Source organism: Platalea leucorodia (genome assembly GCF_965183815.1).
Source record: "Platalea leucorodia genome assembly, chromosome: 2".
Taxonomy (NCBI): domain Eukaryota; kingdom Metazoa; phylum Chordata; class Aves; order Pelecaniformes; family Threskiornithidae; genus Platalea; species Platalea leucorodia.
This window is the reverse complement of record NC_138824.1, coordinates 1,476,705-1,494,085: the sequence shown is the minus strand read 5'-3', so window position 1 is coordinate 1,494,085 and position 17,381 is coordinate 1,476,705. Positions and strand designations below refer to the sequence as shown.

The window sequence follows — 17,381 nt, the reverse complement described above, 5'->3', positions numbered from 1 at the left end:
AAGATTACAGTTGTTCAGTTATGGAAAAACATGTACCTTGGCACACTGCTTATCTGTTTTGCTTCGATTTCAAAAACAAGTTGTGCTTCTTTTTCAAATGGAATGCCAGGCTATGTAGAAGGTAACATTTTTTTTTTCTGTTGCAGTTTGCACAACGCTCTCAAATGTAAGTGCCCAGTTTCGGTTTCCCACATCCTGACTATTTCAGTCATAATAGTTGAATACCAGCTTTTTTGAAAATGGGCCGTGTTGCTGAGTAGCCATCATTACATGACTGAAATCGTAAACTGTGATTCCCAATGACTTGGAGAATCAAGCCAGTCTGACGCTACCCTTTTCTGTGTGACTTCCATTAGCAGGAATTGTGCAGAATCCTATAGCTAAAAGAATTTATCAAGTTAATAATCTCTGTAAATAAACCGTGTCTTGTTTTCCTTAAACTTATACCAGGTTTATTGGGAAAATGGAGCACAGATCACCTCTCCTCACGATAAGGAAATCATAAAATGTATAGAAGAGTGCGTTGAACCATGGAATGGCTCTTGGAATGAGAATCTAGTAGACACCAGTCCCCTTAGACAGGATCCTCTGAAGAAAATCTGTGACTGTTACATGGAGGATCTGAAAAAGATCTGTTATCACAGGTATTGTATAACCCCAAATGTACTTAAATTACATTTTTAAGTGAGCTCTGGGCTACATGTGGAGACCTGACTGCTGGCAGATAGACTTCAATAATAAAGCGTGCGATGCTGCCATACATAAACATTTTTGGTTTGGGTATAGGGATTGGGCTGTCTTCCAAAATTATAATCGTTTCGGACCTGCCTGTAGTGATTTTTGTCGTCACAAATGAGTGACTTGATTTCTGCCATTACGGTTCACAGAAGCTGGGTGCTCCGCTCTGCCACAGCCCTCACTGGCTGCTCGAGGCCGTTGCTCTGTGCTCTTCATGGTGCGAATAATTTTTGGTCCTCTCCCCATTCTGTCTCACCCCATCCCTTCGCTGATGCGTCATTAAATTAGACGGTCGCCGTCATTAGGACTAAACCATACTTCTTGACAATAAAGCAGCCTGCCTTTGGACACTAGGCTACAGCAAAGCACCCTGATGTGAACCGTTTTATGCAAACGAATATGCTCAGAGTTCTGAATCAAATACAGAAATTCAGAGTAAAGGTGAGGTGTACATGCATAGAACAGAGGTGAGAAGATTAAGTTTAAAGGTTAGGTGGGGCAGAAGACAAGAATAAAAGGAGGATGAGTAAGGTAGGTGGAATAGAGCCAGAGTGAGATCTTCAGGGTGGTAGAAGAGCTCGAGTTTGATGCAGAAATCAACAGTTCGTTCTTGGGAGACTTTCAGCCGATTCAGGAGAAGATAAATATCTCATTTTCCAGGAGAAGCAGCTTTAAACCAGCAATTTCTAGTGAGTGTCCAAATGAGCACTTTTCACTCATTCCTTCTTTGAAATTAATGCAAAAATCAGTAGAATAGTACAAAGTGTAATTGCATTTTCTTTTGCTTTAACTTTCCCACATGAAAGTAGTCTTGTTAAATAACTAAAATCTTACTGAAATTCTTTTTTCCCTCTCAGGGAGCTAAACGTGCAAACAAATTTGAAGTTTGTTCATACCTCTTTTCATGGCGTTGGACACGACTACGTGCAGTTGGCTTTCAAAGCATTTGGCTTTCAGCCCCCCATTCCAGTACCTGAACAAAAAGATCCAGATCCAGACTTCTCTACTGTCAAATGCCCAAATCCTGAAGAAGGAGAATCCGTGCTGGTATTTTTGTTTCTACTTCATTAGATTTCTTAGAGCTTTCCTCTCTTTGGATATGGTACTGTGTTGAAAAACAAATCAAGGGAAGGGAACAGGGAGTCCCTGCCTTTCAGCTGTGTTGGTACAGTGGGCAATCCATAGGAGATTGTCTTTCACTGCGTGTTATATGTAAGTAGGAAGACTGTGGATTTATTTGCTCTTGTGATTTTATTTTCTTTTCCCCCTTCCCTCTTCTCCCACCAGGAGTTGTCACTGAGGCTTGCAGAGAAAGAAAACGCTAAAGTAGTAGTGGCCACTGATCCAGACGCAGATAGACTAGCAGTGGCAGAGCAGCAGGAAAAGTAAGTGATGGGACCTTTTATTGTATCTCTTTCTGCAGATGAGGTACCGAAAATTGTGAAATGTCCCCAAATGGTTGACAGGCACGCACCTTCAACCCACTCTTTCCTGTTGTGGCTTAGCTGTTTGGATATTTTTCTTGCTAGCTGCTTCTTTTGGTATAGCTCCACCTGAAGTAATGTCTTTTAAATAAAATCAGTTAATAACTCAGAAAAGATCACATTAAATACTTACCAGTGTTACAGTTAATGGCCAAATAAAACTTAGCCGAAAACTTGAGTGGTTACTAGAGACAGTAAAATCTTGTTGGCACTGTTTTTTCACTTCTGTTAGACAAACAAATTCTGCCTTGGGACAGTTAGCTGTTGTGGGCTTTTTCGGTGTTGGGTTTGGTTTGGTTTTTGGGGTTTTTTTTATTATTTGTTTGCTTTTCCCTGGCTTCTTCATATTGAATAGAAATTATTTTTCTTCCACTAACAGGCCAAAATTCTGATCATTGTGTAAGTAACTGTCTATAACGTGCAGGTACACAGGCATTGCCTGACTGCAACGTATAGACTTCTGTTTGATTAAAACAACTTCAGTCTTTTTAATTTAAGCTGACAGTAAGGATACCTAATTGGTATCTTTGCTTGCTAACAGAGTGCACTGGGCTTGTAAGTCATTGAAACGTGATAAATGTGGAGTCCTGTTAGTACGGTGGCTTTGTATAGAGCAGCTTGTCGGTAGTGCGCTCAGATTCCCGCTGTTCCAGTGCCTGCAGAAGGCGTCTCCCCCTGAGTGGGTGCTCCTGGGAAACCTGAAAGAGCTCTCACCTTTTCTGTCCTGCTGCAGCGGCCGCTGGAAGGTGTTCACTGGCAACGAGCTAGCAGCTTTGTTTGGGTGGTGGATGTTCTCTTGCTGGAAGGAAAACTGCTCCGAAGATGCTGATGTGAAGAATGTTTACATGTTAGCGACCACAGTCTCCTCGAAAATTTTGAGGGCAATTGCACTTAAAGAGGGATTTCACTTTGAAGTAAGTGTGGTTTTTATGATGTCGTCTTGGCAGAGTAAAATCTGATTGCTGTGTTCTCCATCTAGCCCCCCCCCCCCTTACGACTTCACAAAATGAAAAATAGATGACTTCCAGTCTTTTGGCTGGGAGTTTTTATGCGTTCCAGCTTGCAGAGAGCGCTGTTTTACCTAGGCAAGCCCGATTTCAGCATCTGCAGTGTTCTCAATGCACGTTACAGTGAATGCAGACTGTGAGAGCAGCTTCTGCAAAGCTGCAAGGAGGCTGACACAGATGAAAACCTAAATTACATATAGTAGAAATGCCGTCGTCTTGGTTAATTCTCCTAGAGATAAATTCTTCTGTGTGAGAGAATGAAAGTGTGCGCAACTCGGTGTATTTAGTACAAAAACTGAGTGCTTTTTGATGGATTTGTAACGAGCACCTACAGGTTACACAATGTTCCTTCAGGTGCCCAGGTCAACAGCAGGTTTTAAATTTGGTTTTACTTCAAATTGTGACAGACAGAGGAACTCTTATGTTCAGAGCTTTTAATGTAGTTTCATTAAGGATTTGCTAAAAAAGAAAATGGGGGATGCCCCCACAGCCTAGCAGTTATTATTTTAGTTCCTGCCTTCAAATAAAGTACTTGCTCTGATTTCTGAGACTGTTGGATGTTAGCTGTAAAAGATGCAAGTCCTCTAAAGCTTAGCACAAACGTACAAAGATCCAGGTCTCGTTTGATACATGTCTTGATTAAACCCATGTGCAATAGGAAAAAATATTTTGCCAAACAATGAGGAATTAAAAACTAAAATTGAATGCAACTCTGAAAACATTTTGAGTGACTGTCCAGATGTGCTTAATCAGGTTGAATATCACGGCCTTGTAGAGAATTTTGGTATGTCACTAAATACTGTTCATATTTTTTTTTTCCTTTTTCTGGGCAGGGATACATTTGACTGGAGGAAAAAAAAAACAAAGCTAGGAATTTTCAGAACCCCTTGGTCTCCTCTAAAAGCTTCCCCTCTTTGTACCTTCCTTCTCTCCAAGAACTGTTTCTAAGCTTTTGACTGCTTTTGCATGATTTGAAGAGCACAAGCAGTGCTCTTTCCTCCCATCACCCAAAATTGCTGTTTATATTTCTGTAACTTCTCCTTTTGAATAACTTTGTACTGCTGCCTCATCTGATAAGCACCACGGAAGATCTTATCTGACCTCGGAGAGAACCACAGTCTCTCAAGCACGCTTACTCCTTAATTTGATATTCATGTCCTAGTTGAGTATTCACTAGTAAAATGCTATCCAGTGACTCTTTGCCTTAGTTTCATAATCTAAACTGAAGACATGACTGTCTAATGTTTGTCTTTACTGCTGCTATTCTGTTTGTCAGTTACGTAGATTTAAATTTAGATTTAAATTCAGGGAAATTTCAAGAAAATCAGATAAATGTCCTTAAGCTTTAGTGTTTTGACTCTGCAGCAGTCTTTCCATTGACCCTAAAATTCAGAATTTATCATCTTTTTTCATTTCTTTTTTTTTTTTTTTTTTTTTTTTTGTCTGAAGCATCCTGGAAGCGAAGGGAATAATGGCTACACTTGACTTGAAACTAAATTGAAAATGTGCATTTAATGTGCGCTTTTTTTTTTTCCTGTTTCAGGAAACGCTCCCTGGTTTTAAATGGATTGGAAGTAGAGTAAAAGATCTCCTAGATAATGGAAAAGAAGTTCTCTTTGCATTTGAAGAGTCTATTGGTATGTATGTTAATATCACTCGAAAATGTTGAGAACTGGGGGGGGGGGGGAATGCAACTAAATGTGGTTATAAAGTGGTTATGAAGTTACGAAGTTATGAAACCAAACACGTGAATACTTTATTTTTGTTCTTGTAGTTACTGGTATTGGTATTTTTCTCTCATCAGATCAACTTGCCAACTATCATAATAAATGATACATGAATCTCTGATTCTGGTATTGTGCCCGTGCAGTTTCCTGATACAAACCTCTTCTGATACAGCTTGAAAGTCCTGAGATGCCAGAGGCAAACTCCTCTTGCTTTGTGGCCTTTTAGCTGAGATTAAGCGTAGGATCTGTTCTCAATCAATTTAATATCTTACAGGTCCTCTCTGTGAGGACTCGCTGTTAGTGGCTCTGTGGAGCTGGGACGTGGCTCGCTTCTGTCACGCTATCCAGTTCCTGCAGGAGCTGTACACCGTCCCCTCAGACTGCAGGGCAACGCATGAGGAATCCAGACACCTGCAGGAATCGCATGAAATACCTTATGGAAGCGTGTGACTATTCCTGCTGACCTTGCCTCGAGTGCTCTGTTTATCTGGGTAATATCGCTGACACCACTTAGCTGTAGAGAACTACGGACTGAACGTTCGGCTGTAGGAATTCTTCGCTTCTTAGGATAAGTGGCAGCTTTCTGGGACAGCATATTCACATGTAACATGGCATTTGAAACTGAAGCATGCGCTGAAGAGGGTGTGTGTCCAGGCCAGTTTCTTTAATAAAATTAAAGAAGCTTTTGACCATAAGGAGTTGATCTTGCTCATGCATCCCTTCAGAAAGAGGGCATCTCGGCAGTACTGTGCTTTGTGGGTTACCAAGGCTGTATCTGCGTGCGTTCCTTTGACTGAAACTGCTGGCGAGACTCTTCACAGTACCAGTGTGCTTGCACAAAACAAGCACATTTTTATGTTTAGCACTGCGAGATCTCCTCAGAGATCAGATGTTATCAATCTGGAGTTAATTGATTATAGCACATATCTTTGCAGCCCTATAACCCCTAAGTTAATCAGATTTCTTAGAAAAGGGGAATTCCTATGCAGTAATAAAAACAGCTGACATGTATTGGCCAACCTTCCTCTACAGGAAAAAGGTTAAAACTTGAATCAAGTAAATCAGTGTAATAGGATGTCAGGTTATTTTTCCACAATCAATTTTTTATTTCTAGGCTTCATGTGTGGCACATCAGTCTTGGATAAAGATGGCGTAAGCGCAGCTGTGGTCATAGCTGAAATGGCAACCTACCTGGAGGTCAAGAACCTAACACTAGCACAGAAACTCATCGAGATATATGAAACGTAAGTTGTATTTTTCATTAGCGTGTCCTACTCAACTATTTTGGAGCTGGGAATAATCTAGTAAATGTTTTTAATGTGTCCCTCAGATGTTTTCTCATTGTAAGTTGTTTTTTCTGATGCTATGATGGCCTACAGCCTTCAGTGTTACAGATACCACTTGAATACCATACCTCCCAAGGACTAAAGAGGCCCTTTCTGTCGTGTTTCTGCAGTAGATTGTGAAAGAGTAGAATTTTGCATGTGGATCCACCAGGGCAAACTTTTCTCTCTTCTTTGATTCATGCTGTCTTACTTCTTTTACCTTCTGACGGGTAGCTGTGTCTTAGTTGTGGTCTGTGTGCCTCTCTTTAAACACTTACTATTTTCACTTCAGCACAGTCTGGGGGTTGTTAGAAGATCACGTCCTGTTCTTGCAGAGATCTGTAATAGAAGAGAGGTTAAAGGAATGGCCCGTGTTCAGTAGCTATGGACAAAATTCACGGCAATAACGTGAGGAACGTCTTCATGTCAGAATTAAGTTGCGTACTGTGATAAGCCCAGTTCATCAGCAGAAGTTTCTATGCTTTAATGGAACTGGTGGCACAGTTACAGCAAACCATATATGCCATTCCTTTTCCTGCCGACCCAGCAGAAAGAGTCTGTGGCCCTTAGAAACTCGGAACGAGGAAGCACAAACGATGGTCAGCATTTATCGCTTTATGGCACTCAGGAGTTCGCTCTGTCATGCAAACTGTAGCAAAACCGATTCTGCACGGCTGGATTGAAAAGCTGTCAATGATAGCGATAACGGAAGGATTCATCTTGCAGTCACGCTTAATTTTTTAAGCTGCAGAGAAGGGTCTCTGTAGAACGAGGAGTGGGTGGAATATAGTGAAGAACAACTGAAAATTCAACGTGCAAAGATGGTTGCTGCACCTCATGGCTGCTTGCATTAGGTCTGATTGGGGACAGTGGTTTTAACTTGGAGGAAATAAGCCGTCACCTTCCTCGGAGGTCTTTGAAATAATCTGTGGTTGTGGCTGCTCGCGTGGCTGCAGCAGGCAAGTTTTGATGGTGTGGGAATGATACTGCATATTAATTTCCTGAGGGCTACCAAGGCTGCACTTAGCCAAATGGTTGGTTTTTATTTCTTTGGAACCGAAACCTTTGCTTGAATTTAAAAATAGCTTAAGACAATCTGAGTAATGCAGTGAAATCTGCTTCAGAGTCCAAACATTTGCCTGTAAATACCTGTTTACACAGCTGTGAGAACTGCATTCTTTTTCTGTTATTGCTTTTCCACACAGGGGCTTTCTTTAGATACCAAATGTGCAGAAACCTTCTGAATCTTGTAACTGAAAATGTTAATTTGCTTGTAGGTATGGATATCACATATCAAAGACTTCCTATTTCTTGTGCTATGATCCTCCTACCATCAAAAGGATATTTGAGAGACTTCGGAACTTCGATTCCCCTCAGTCTTATCCAAAATTTTGTGGTATTTACAATATATTACATGTACGAGATATTACCACGGGCTATGATAGCAGCCAGCCGAATAAGAAATCGGTGAGTTACAAAGTGGTTTTGCAGGAGAGGTTTTGCTTTTGAAGAGACTGAAAGTTAAATACACCGAGAGCTATGCAGAAAGATGTACTATGTCAGCTAAGATGGCAGTGTAATTACCATCATCTATTAAGACTGCTTAACAACATTTACTGGGGAGAAAACAGCTTAAATGTGAAATGGCTTGGCTATTGTGTTGACTATTTTGATAGAACAATGAATGAACTTTGATTAGTTGAAGTGAGCTTGATGCTCCTGCAACTCTTAAGCTGTCTAGCAGGCTTCCAGATGTTGGAATTCCAACGGGAGTAAGAGGCAGTCCCGTTATCCTGAAATACCGAGTCCGATCTAGGCGACAGGCCTGTCGGTTAGGCTGACATGACCTGTCCTAGCCTGTTGCGTTGGCTGGGGGATGTATGCTGCAGGGGATTTCCGCATGTTTATTTAGCTTTGTATGTACTGAATGTTGTATTTAAAAAAACCAAACCAAACCACCAACTTCTGCGTTAGTTGAGGTGTTCTGTAATAAAATGTTGTGTTTTATGTAGGTGCTGCCAGTGAGTAAAAGCAGTCAGATGATCACTTTCACCTTTCAAAATGGTTGTGTTGCCACCCTTCGGACAAGTGGGACAGAACCAAAGATCAAGTACTACGCAGAGATGTGCGCGCTGCCCGAACAGAGGTCAGTAGCAGCTCCGCGCGCACGGCGCGCGACGCCTTTGGGCTGAAAGGTCAGTACGCGGGCATGGATTCCCTGCCTGCCGGGGGATTCCTCTGCTGCCTCCTGGAGACCTGAGCCTCAGCTGGCCAGAGTGGTGCGCGTTCCTGCTCATAAGGGATCGCCTCTGAGGTGGATAAGACAAAGAATTGAATTTTCAGCATCTGCTACAGTAGGAGACTTCTTCTATTAACCCAGTTCCTCATTCACTTAGAATTAAAAAGTGACGAAGTTGTGCCGCTGCTGGCAAGGATGCTTAAACCCAGGTGGATTCCTGTTGCGTTTGGGAATCTGCTGTGTTGCTCTGTGCTACTGGATAGTAACTAGAGATCTGTCCCCTTGTGACAGCCACCTGGATTGAGCTTCTTCCGGTTTAAAAGGGGGGAAAAAATTATAGGGTGTGTTTACGCCATTGAAATCAGGAGTGCAAATGAGGAGCCTAGGTTCTCAGTCCAGCGAACGGAGAGAAGCAGGCTCTTGAACTGGATTCCTAACCTAAATTGCGTGAGTACCCTCCTTTTAGATTCGTGTCCCGACCGTTCCTGTGGAGCAGAGATTTGGAAATAACATAAAGGGGCCTCCGATTCAGTATTTATTTCTACTTTTTGGCCGGAATTCCGGGTGAGCACACTTTTATCACTGAATGTTTCGGTCAGATTTAGGCAGTCAGTGGACAGTGAGTGGTAGATTGCCTTTGCTTGTAAAACGTGCGCGTGAGGAGATGCACAGATCCATGCCTAGGCAGCTCTCCACAGGTTGCTGAAATATTCTTTACAACACGGTTTATTGCTATGTGAAGTGTATTAACGCAGGCACGGCCCATCTTTTGAATCGTGGTTTTGCATTGTTCTGAATTGTCCGTGGAATAACAGCAGGGCAGAGACGCGGTAGTTCTACACCCCGATTATCCGAATGGCAGCTCTGGCCAGGAGCGTGTATTTATTCGGTCCGAGAGCTTTCTCATTGTCTGGCGCGTGAATGCGCTGCTTTGTTACGTGGGTATGGAAATTCCCACTTTGGTTGGAACATGCTTCCGTAAACCTGGGAGTGGGCAAGGTACCACTTGGTGTAAATGCTGAAGAAAAGGTAAGATGTAGTTGAGGCAAACAGCTGTGCCAACAGGGAAGATGTAAATGCTGGAAATAACCTAATCTTGTCACAAGCAAGGGCCCGGCGAGTGTAGTGGGAAGAGAAACAAAACACCCGAGGTGCTTTGATGTGTCGTTTAGGCTTCTGCTGCTATTCATTCTGATACATGAGAAAAATACATCGGCCTTTCATTTTAGTAATACCTATGGTTACTGGCAATTATGATCTGGCACATGACATGGAAAAGCTTTGAAGCTTCCCCGGTTCAAGGCATAAAATGGCCTGTCGAGCCTCAAAAGGCACTCCTCTCCGCGACAGCTTTGCAAATATTTCTCCGAGTTGCTGTTTATTGATTATTAAAAGCTGAGCATCAGGAAAGTCAGTTTTATCGCACCATTTTTGGAGTGGTTTTTTAAAAGGAAGTGGTGAAGGGCAATGATGCATTGCCGTTTCCACAGATGAACAAAGCAAATGTAAATAAGCCTGTTTTGCCTATTTTCCTTTAAAAAGAGACTGCGTTCCTCTCCCTCCAGTGCGGCTTCTGGGGCAGGAGAGGGTTTATGCATTTTTAAAGGAGTGTTGCAATGCATTAGTGTTTGCGCATGTGGATGTTGTCTTTTTACTCGGACGAACGTCGGGGCATTTAAACAGGGGAAGGATCAGTATATTCCGGTGTCCTCTTGGAGCTGTGACACTTTGCCTGATTACTCAACCCGCCTAAATTGCACTTTAGCCAAAATGCAAGCAGATACCCTATATTCTTCTCTACACGGCATCCAGATGCCCATCTAGGGTTATCTACCTCTTCTACTAGTAGCTCGTTCTTACTTTTTAATCCATTTCCAGTCTGTGTCTGACCAGTCTTGCACTGGTTTTGCAGGCGTTAGTTCTTGTATTCTCTCTGCTAGCCTAGAGCCCTCTAGTGGCGATTTTTTCTTTAATTTAATTACCTTAATTTAAATTAATATTGCAGTAGTCTCTACCAAAAAGTAGCTTGTTGAAGCAAGCAGGTTGGAGCTCCTACACGTTGATGCTGGTAGGAAACGCAACAGCTCTAATCCATCACCATCACATCTTGCTTTTTATTTTTTTTTTTTTAATAGATGCTTGGTGTTTATCAAACCTCTGACATGGTATTGTTCTCCTTCTAGTGACAGAACCGTGCTGGAAGAAGAACTTCAGAAGCTTATCGAAGCTTTGATCGAGAATTTTCTGGAACCTGATAAGAATGGACTGATCTGGCGCTCTGCTTAGATCTCCTGTACCTGGTGTTGCACGAAGTGACCGCCTGCACTGCGTCACGTGAAACAAAGGAACCAAGAACAGAACTCTGTTTAATGCGTGTGTGTGTGTGTGTTAAACAGCTACATTTTTATTCTATAGAGAAGAAGCATTCTTTTGTCAGGCTTTTCACCAAAGTCTGGGCCAGAAAATTGGGATAAGGAGAGGAAGTGAGAGAAAAGGACGGAGTTTATTATTACCATTTTCTGTCCTTTTGACGAAAAGACTAATTAACCCGCACCAATGCAAACCAACTGCCCCGGTGGGTTTAAGACAGCTGATCTTAGCCAGTAAATCTTGTCTTAAACTAATTCCAGTTATCCAGTACCTTTTGTGCGAAAAGGTTTTAGAATCGGGTAGTTGTAGTATGTGAAGGAAGCGATCACTCCAAACTGACAAAAAAGCCTGCTTCTTCCTAGCTGTTGTGCGTGAATGTAGGTATCATTGTTACAGGTCTTAATTTCCAAAAATGTTGAAGTAGAGTTCAGTGCTTAGCGTTTCTTGTTTAGGCAAGTTGTTCAGTATGCCGTTTTTCAGCTACTTAAGTATCCTTCTGTTGTTAAAGGTGCTCTTGGTGCGTTGTATCTTTCCTGCGTCTATCTTAAACTATTTACTTGGCAGGGAAACAATAGTGGCAACACGTGCAGTTCCACCTGCAGTCTGGCTTTTGAATTATATAGCGCCTTTCCCAGGCTTCCAAAGTTCGTTTCGTGGTTAAATTGCCCATTCTAACTACTGTAGGCTCTGGAACCGTTTTTTGTCCCACATCCCTGAAGGATCCCCACATCCCTCCCCTTTTTTTTTTTTATAAAGGTTTCAGAAATTTAGTAACTTTGTATGAATATTTCAGTTAGTGACTTTTTATGTTTTGATGGCTTCATACTGTCTGTGTATAAAAAAAAACAAAAAAACAAAAAAACCAAAAAAACCCAAAAAAACCCAACAAAAAAAACCCCAAAAAAACAAAGGAAGAAAGTGAAGGTGAGATGCTGACACCCTTGATTTTTTTTTTTCTTTTTACTAAATCATGATTTTTTTTTTTTTTTTGGTCACGACTTATAAACTAATTTCTGTTAGAACAGTGGTTCGCAAATACTATTATTCTTTATCTTTTAGGGCAAATTTTTAACAACTTTGCATTATCTGTTTCTTACCTTCTCTTGAGCAGACAGTGATACTGCTAATCATTCTTTCCAAAAAATAGATGGATACAGAAACTCTCATGTAGCTATCTAGGATTTCAGAAAATAAAAGCCACGTTTTGGCACAGAAAAGCTGTGGAAGATGCTTTAACTGAAACAACACTTCAAGAAAAACCGCGTATTGATTAACCGAGAATAATACTTGTTAATGTCTGCTACTAAATTGCTAATATAAGCCTTCGGAATGGAGCCGGAGGTGCTCTGGACACCGTCCCGCTATCACTGACCGTAGTTAGGCGCAAGAGAGGGATAAAACTGACTGCTTCACCTCTGCATTGAAGGTTACACGAGAAGAACCTAAGACGCGCTTAAGTTAAAGCCGTTGTTTTGCCACTATTGTTCAATCTCTGCATTTGTCCTCCATCTTATTATACCCTTACAGCTTGATGCCGTAGGATTGCGCCGAGTGGGTTTGCATGTGTTGCCTCTAGACGGCTTTACAGAGCACCGAGGTGTCTGTGTCTGTGCGGGCGTGGGGTATTTCGTGCCGACAGAAGCTTTGCACTATAACCGTGGATAAGTATTTTGCTGTATATGAATGTCCATGTACTGCAGAAGGTCTGTGTTGCACAAATTCTTATTTGCCACCGATATTTATTTATTTTTTATTTTAAGAGAAAATATTTCCAAATTGTTCTGTAATTGAGTGAAATGTATCTAATGCCAAAAAGCTTTTCGTTTTCCTTGATTGTACATTTGACTGATGTGGAAAAAGAAAAAAAAAATGGGTGAAAGCATTTACGCTTAGAGTATACTGATGTTATTGTACAGCGCTGGGTAGGTCTTGAAGGTGCGAAGGCATTTCTGACTGCTGCTCTGTCTCCAGCTTTCCCGAAAAGGCGCAGATCTGGATCCCGCCTGCGCTGGATTTGAAGGAGGTCTTGCCGTTTGTTCCATCGGCAGCAGGTTAAAGCCTTAGGCGCTTTGGCTTTTGTTTTTCAATAGCCCACTAGTAGTTCAGAAGAGAACAGGCGGCTTAGACCAGAGTTTTGAACAAAGGTAAACAGTGTAAAAAGCGTCGTGTGGGTGATGAGGCCAGCTGCGTGGATGGTGTAGCCGTTAGCGTTAGGTCTCGTGGGTTACGTTTGTGCTCTGCAAAGAGCAGGACTCCGCGGTTTCCCGGAGAGATCTGCTCGGTATCAGCAGGCGAGCGTTAGAAACGCAGTGCGGAAGAAAATCGTGATTATGTTTTCAAATCAGCCTTCTTAGAAGTTGGTAACTGTTCATAGTCTAAATATCTTTAATGATAAACAAATACAGGGAGTTAAGTATCTGGGATTCTTCTCGTCGATACATTTGAGCCGTAAGTGACAGACGTGGTAGTGCTTTTGGAATGAGAGCAACAGGCACAATGTCTTGAATGTATTCTAAGGGTATAATAACTATTGCTGGTTTTAAACTGCTGCTACCGTTGTTTTCCTACTGTATTTGAACCGTTTGATATATTTATACTGTTCCATTTGCAGAACTCCTTCATCTCCTCCCCCTGATCTTGCTTCCCTCGCTTCTGGTACTGTGAAGGACTGCAATTCTCTTATTTCATCGCCCTGGAACTTTGTTGTACATCGCGTTCGAGTTGTTTGGGCTTGCGCACAACCTCCCTTCAGCGGCCAGCTGTCCTTTGCTGCTTTTCGGATAAGAACAAAGGCTTTTCCGACTTGAGTAGGAAGCAGATAATAGATCAAAGTACGTCGTGGATATTGTTTGCTAGGCGCTTCCAGTTAAAATATGCCTTTTCAAAGGCTGGTCTACAGCAAGGCATTGGCTTAAACTGTAATTGTACAGCCAGTGATTTGTTCTTAGCTTTTCATAACATTAGGAGGGCTTGGTTTTGTCCTTTCCCTTTTTGATGCGACAGGCTTCATCTCTGTCTCAGATGCGTGGTAAAGTTGTGTTTCTGTGGGCCTAGGGCAGGACCTCTGTAAGTACAAGAGACTTGCCAGGCAGGGCTGAACGTCTGCGATACAGAGCTCCTAGCTGCATCTTTTTATTCTAGTTGCGATACAGCGTCCAGCCTGCGGTTTAAATAGCTTCAAGCGCTCTTCGCGTCTCCTCCCGCCACGGCGCGAGTGAATCAAACCCCTGCCTGGAAGAGGAGGAGGGAGCGCGTCCCACGCGGGGCGGTTTGACGGGACGGTGCGCGCCCAGCTCCGGCCGCAGCCCAGAGCGGCGTAGCCCCTGCGTGGCGTTTGCCGCGGGCGCTGCCCCGCTCGCACCGCGAGCCGGTCCCACGGCCCTTGCGCAGCCTGGGCCCCAGCAGGACGCGGCTCGAGGGAGCCAGGTTTCCCTTGGGCTGCAGGAGAGCTGGGCTCTTGCCTGAGTAGGTCCCCTCATTTCCTTAATTTTACATACCCAGCTCTTCCTTTTACAGGGGGGAGACGCTTATTTGCGTCATCCGCAGACTAAATTAAGAATTCGAATTCTGCGCGTTCCCATTTCGGACACCGAGGTGATGTGCAGCGTGCAGTGCGCGCTGCCCGCAGCCCTTCCCTGCCTGGGGCCGTTCGCGCCCCCTCTCAGGCGGGCGCTGTGTCTCTGCCCGGAGGATACCCGCGCGTTGAAGTTTCTGGCGTGATCCCCGGATTTAGCGGGACTCAGGGAGCACTTTGTGGCCCCTCTCTGTCTGAAGTATTAGGGATTTCGGCTCCCATTTTATTAAAGGGAGCGTGTTTGTGTCAAACTGGTGCCGAGGGAGAAGCCACCAGGTGGAACGATGGCTTCTGTCACTTGGGGCAGGGTGGAACGTGTGGCCTGCTTCAGAAAGCACTTCCAAAAGCTTTAGAAAGCACTTGGATGTTCTCTTTAATTTTAAACCTATTTTTGTCATCCCTTCATTTTGTCCCCCTCCTTTTCAGCCTCTTCTCTCCCCAGGTCAGCGCGGGGGGCTCTCGGCGCGGTGACGCCTGGGTGATCAGAGTCCATCCTGCTGCCAGATCCCCGGCGCAGGGCACGTCTGCCATCCGCCCTCGCCCTTTGCCTGCGCAAGGGTGGCTTTGTACGAGGTGACTGAGGTACCTGAAGTCGCGCCGTTCTCCTTGGCTAGAACCCGGGGAGCTCTGCCTCGGTCCTCGATTACCCGGCGTCTCTTCTCCCGTGAAACTGGGGCATATTGCAAACAGAGAGTGAGAATTTGCACTTTTCTGAAGTATTTCTGTGTGTATCGCTATGTGGATTTAGCTGAATGAAGTGTTACAAGTAATAAAATATTCTCTTCGTAGTAGCAATCCTTCGTGTTTCTTCGGTTTTCTTTTAGTCCAACGCTATCGCCCCCGCAACGGAGCTGGCGGAAACCGGTCTGAGCTGGGGCAGGAGGTTGCTCTGCCGCCGCTGTGCCAGCCGGAGCGGGTGAACCAGCGGAGAGAGCGGCTGCCCAAAACGGGGGAGGCTGGGTCTGATGGGTGCCACGGGGAGGAATAATGCTTTTTTTCTTTTAAGCCAGGCAGGAATCAAAGTGCCCCGTGCCTACAGCCCCCCCTCAAGGGACGCTTCCCGGCCGTGCTTGGCATCCTATAGCTAGGGCGCCGCGGAGGCGGTCACCATCTGCACGGACGTGGGCGAGCAGGCAGAGGGATAGCGCGGCGCCCAGGGGAGCGCGCTCCAGGGAAGGCGGGAGGCCGCCACAGGCGCGCTGCGAAGCGGGTTCAGCGGGTGTCTGGGGCCGTGAGGCCGGCGGGGCGAGGCGAGGCCGCTGTTCGCGGGGAGAAGTTGCTTCGGGAGCAACCCTCTCCGGAGGGAGCGGGTGAGGGGAGCGCGGGGGTCTGTCGTGAGCCCGCGGTGGGGCAACGGGGACGGGGAGAGCAGCGGCCGCCCGCCGGAGCCCCGCCAGGAGAGCGGGCGAGGGAGAGGAACCATCCTCTGGCGGGTGCCCCGGTCCCCGGGAGATCACCCTCTGCTCAGGGCTTCCTGGCGTTCTTACGCTCGCTGTTAACTCCGAGAGCGGAGCCGATGTCGCCCCAGCTGGGCTGTGATGTTTCAGGGCTACGTTAAAGCACTGCCGAGACTGGTACGAGACGGTTCCCGGGGGCACAGCAGCGTCTCCAGGAGAGTTCCCGCGTCCCTTCGGTGACGGCGGCGGCCTTCATCCCGGGGTGGCTGCATCAAAACCGTAGGGTTTTTCGCTCCCTGCCGAGGCCGAGGAGCCCCCCGCCCCACATCGGGCTGCCCTCCAGAATGAGCTCTGTATTAATTCCCCGCGCTGGCTGGCAGCGCAAGGGATGGCGCTTTCCAGGGAGCGACTTAACCCTACCCCCAAGCCCTCGGGCTGGTGGTTAGGCGGGAAGGCGATGGAGGGGTTGGTTTGGGCCGGGGCAAGGGGAGCAGCGGCGGCACCCGCGGGCAGAGCGGGGCAGGGACCCGGCCGGGGCAGCGACGGCCGGGCCTCCCCGGCCCCCCCCGCTCTGCAGTTGCGGGCACGGGCGCTGGATGTCAGCACCGGCCCGTGCGGACGGACAGAGCCCCGCCGGCTGCGGGGACACCGGGGCAGCGGCCGGGCACCCCCGGGCTGCGGGGAGAGGAAGGACCCCGGGGCCAGGCCCTGCTGCCCTCATCCCTGCTAAACCGGGCCATCTCCTCCGGGACCGGCGCGACACGGCCTCCCCCGGGCCACGCCGGAGCGGGTCGGGGGTGCGCAGCATCGCGGGGAGGCTCTGGGCCCCATCCCCGCCGCTGGCGGAGCACCGGGACCCGGGGACGCGATGCTGGGAGCCGCCGCGGGCGCCGGAGCGAGCCCTGGCCGACGGCGTGCCTGGCTTCACGTTCACGTCTTGTCAATTTAAACGTTAATTTAGTAACTAAATTAATTACCACCGTGCCAAGCCTGGCCCGCGTGGCCTGTCCCTTGGGCTCAGCTCTCCGGGGGCTTGCGAGACGTCTCTGGAGCCGGCGTCTCGTGGGTTTGTCCTGCTGGTTGGATCCATCTCGCCGTGAGGGGACACCGGTGCCCCGGGTGCTGGTGGGGGCCGCGGGCCGGCGTCCGCGTCGGGGCAGCAAGAAGCGACGAGGGTCGCTTCCCCCCATTGCGTTACAGGGCAAAGCTAACGAGGGATTTCTGTGTGCAAGGTACGGAGCACACTACAGCACCTGAAGCCCCTTCAAAGGGCTCGGGGTCAGAGCAGGGCCAGCAGCCCCCAAAATTCAGTCCCTGGGATCCAGGGGAGGCCCTCAACTGTGCTGCTCCCTGAAAGGGAAACTGAGGCACAGAGCAAGAGAGAAACACCACCCAAAAGCCCAGCGGTCCAGCCAAATCCAGCCCGTGTCCCCCGAGCACCAGCTCTGGTCCACGGGTGATGGACCTTGCCTGTGGGTCACCGCCCAGTGGGATACGGCGTCCTCGGCAAAGGGGTGGCA

General features: G+C 46.4%; 1 protein-coding gene across 3 annotated transcripts in view; it reads left to right on the top strand.

The window, feature by feature from the left end:
• The window catches only part of PGM2L1 (phosphoglucomutase 2 like 1), a 42,794-nt gene extending 27,558 nt beyond the window's left edge, over positions 1-15,236 (top strand). Inside the window, exons 7-15 of one of the 3 annotated variants that reach the window (XM_082304421.1) lie at positions 451-644; positions 1,596-1,785; positions 2,026-2,123; positions 2,956-3,136; positions 4,773-4,866; positions 6,071-6,200; positions 7,559-7,748; positions 8,294-8,427; positions 10,704-15,236. In XM_082304421.1, coding sequence (XP_082160547.1) covers positions 451-644; positions 1,596-1,785; positions 2,026-2,123; positions 2,956-3,136; positions 4,773-4,866; positions 6,071-6,200; positions 7,559-7,748; positions 8,294-8,427; positions 10,704-10,806 — 1,314 coding nt within the window. In that variant the 3' untranslated portion in view covers positions 10,807-15,236. Of the gene's footprint in view, positions 1-450; positions 645-1,595; positions 1,786-2,025; positions 2,124-2,955; positions 3,137-4,772; positions 4,867-6,070; positions 6,201-6,573; positions 7,250-7,558; positions 7,749-8,293; positions 8,428-10,703 lie in introns of those variants that run through there. The other 2 variants (XM_082304420.1, XM_082304422.1) reach the window with 2 other exon arrangements.
• Positions 15,237-17,381: the final 2,145 nt, after the last annotated feature.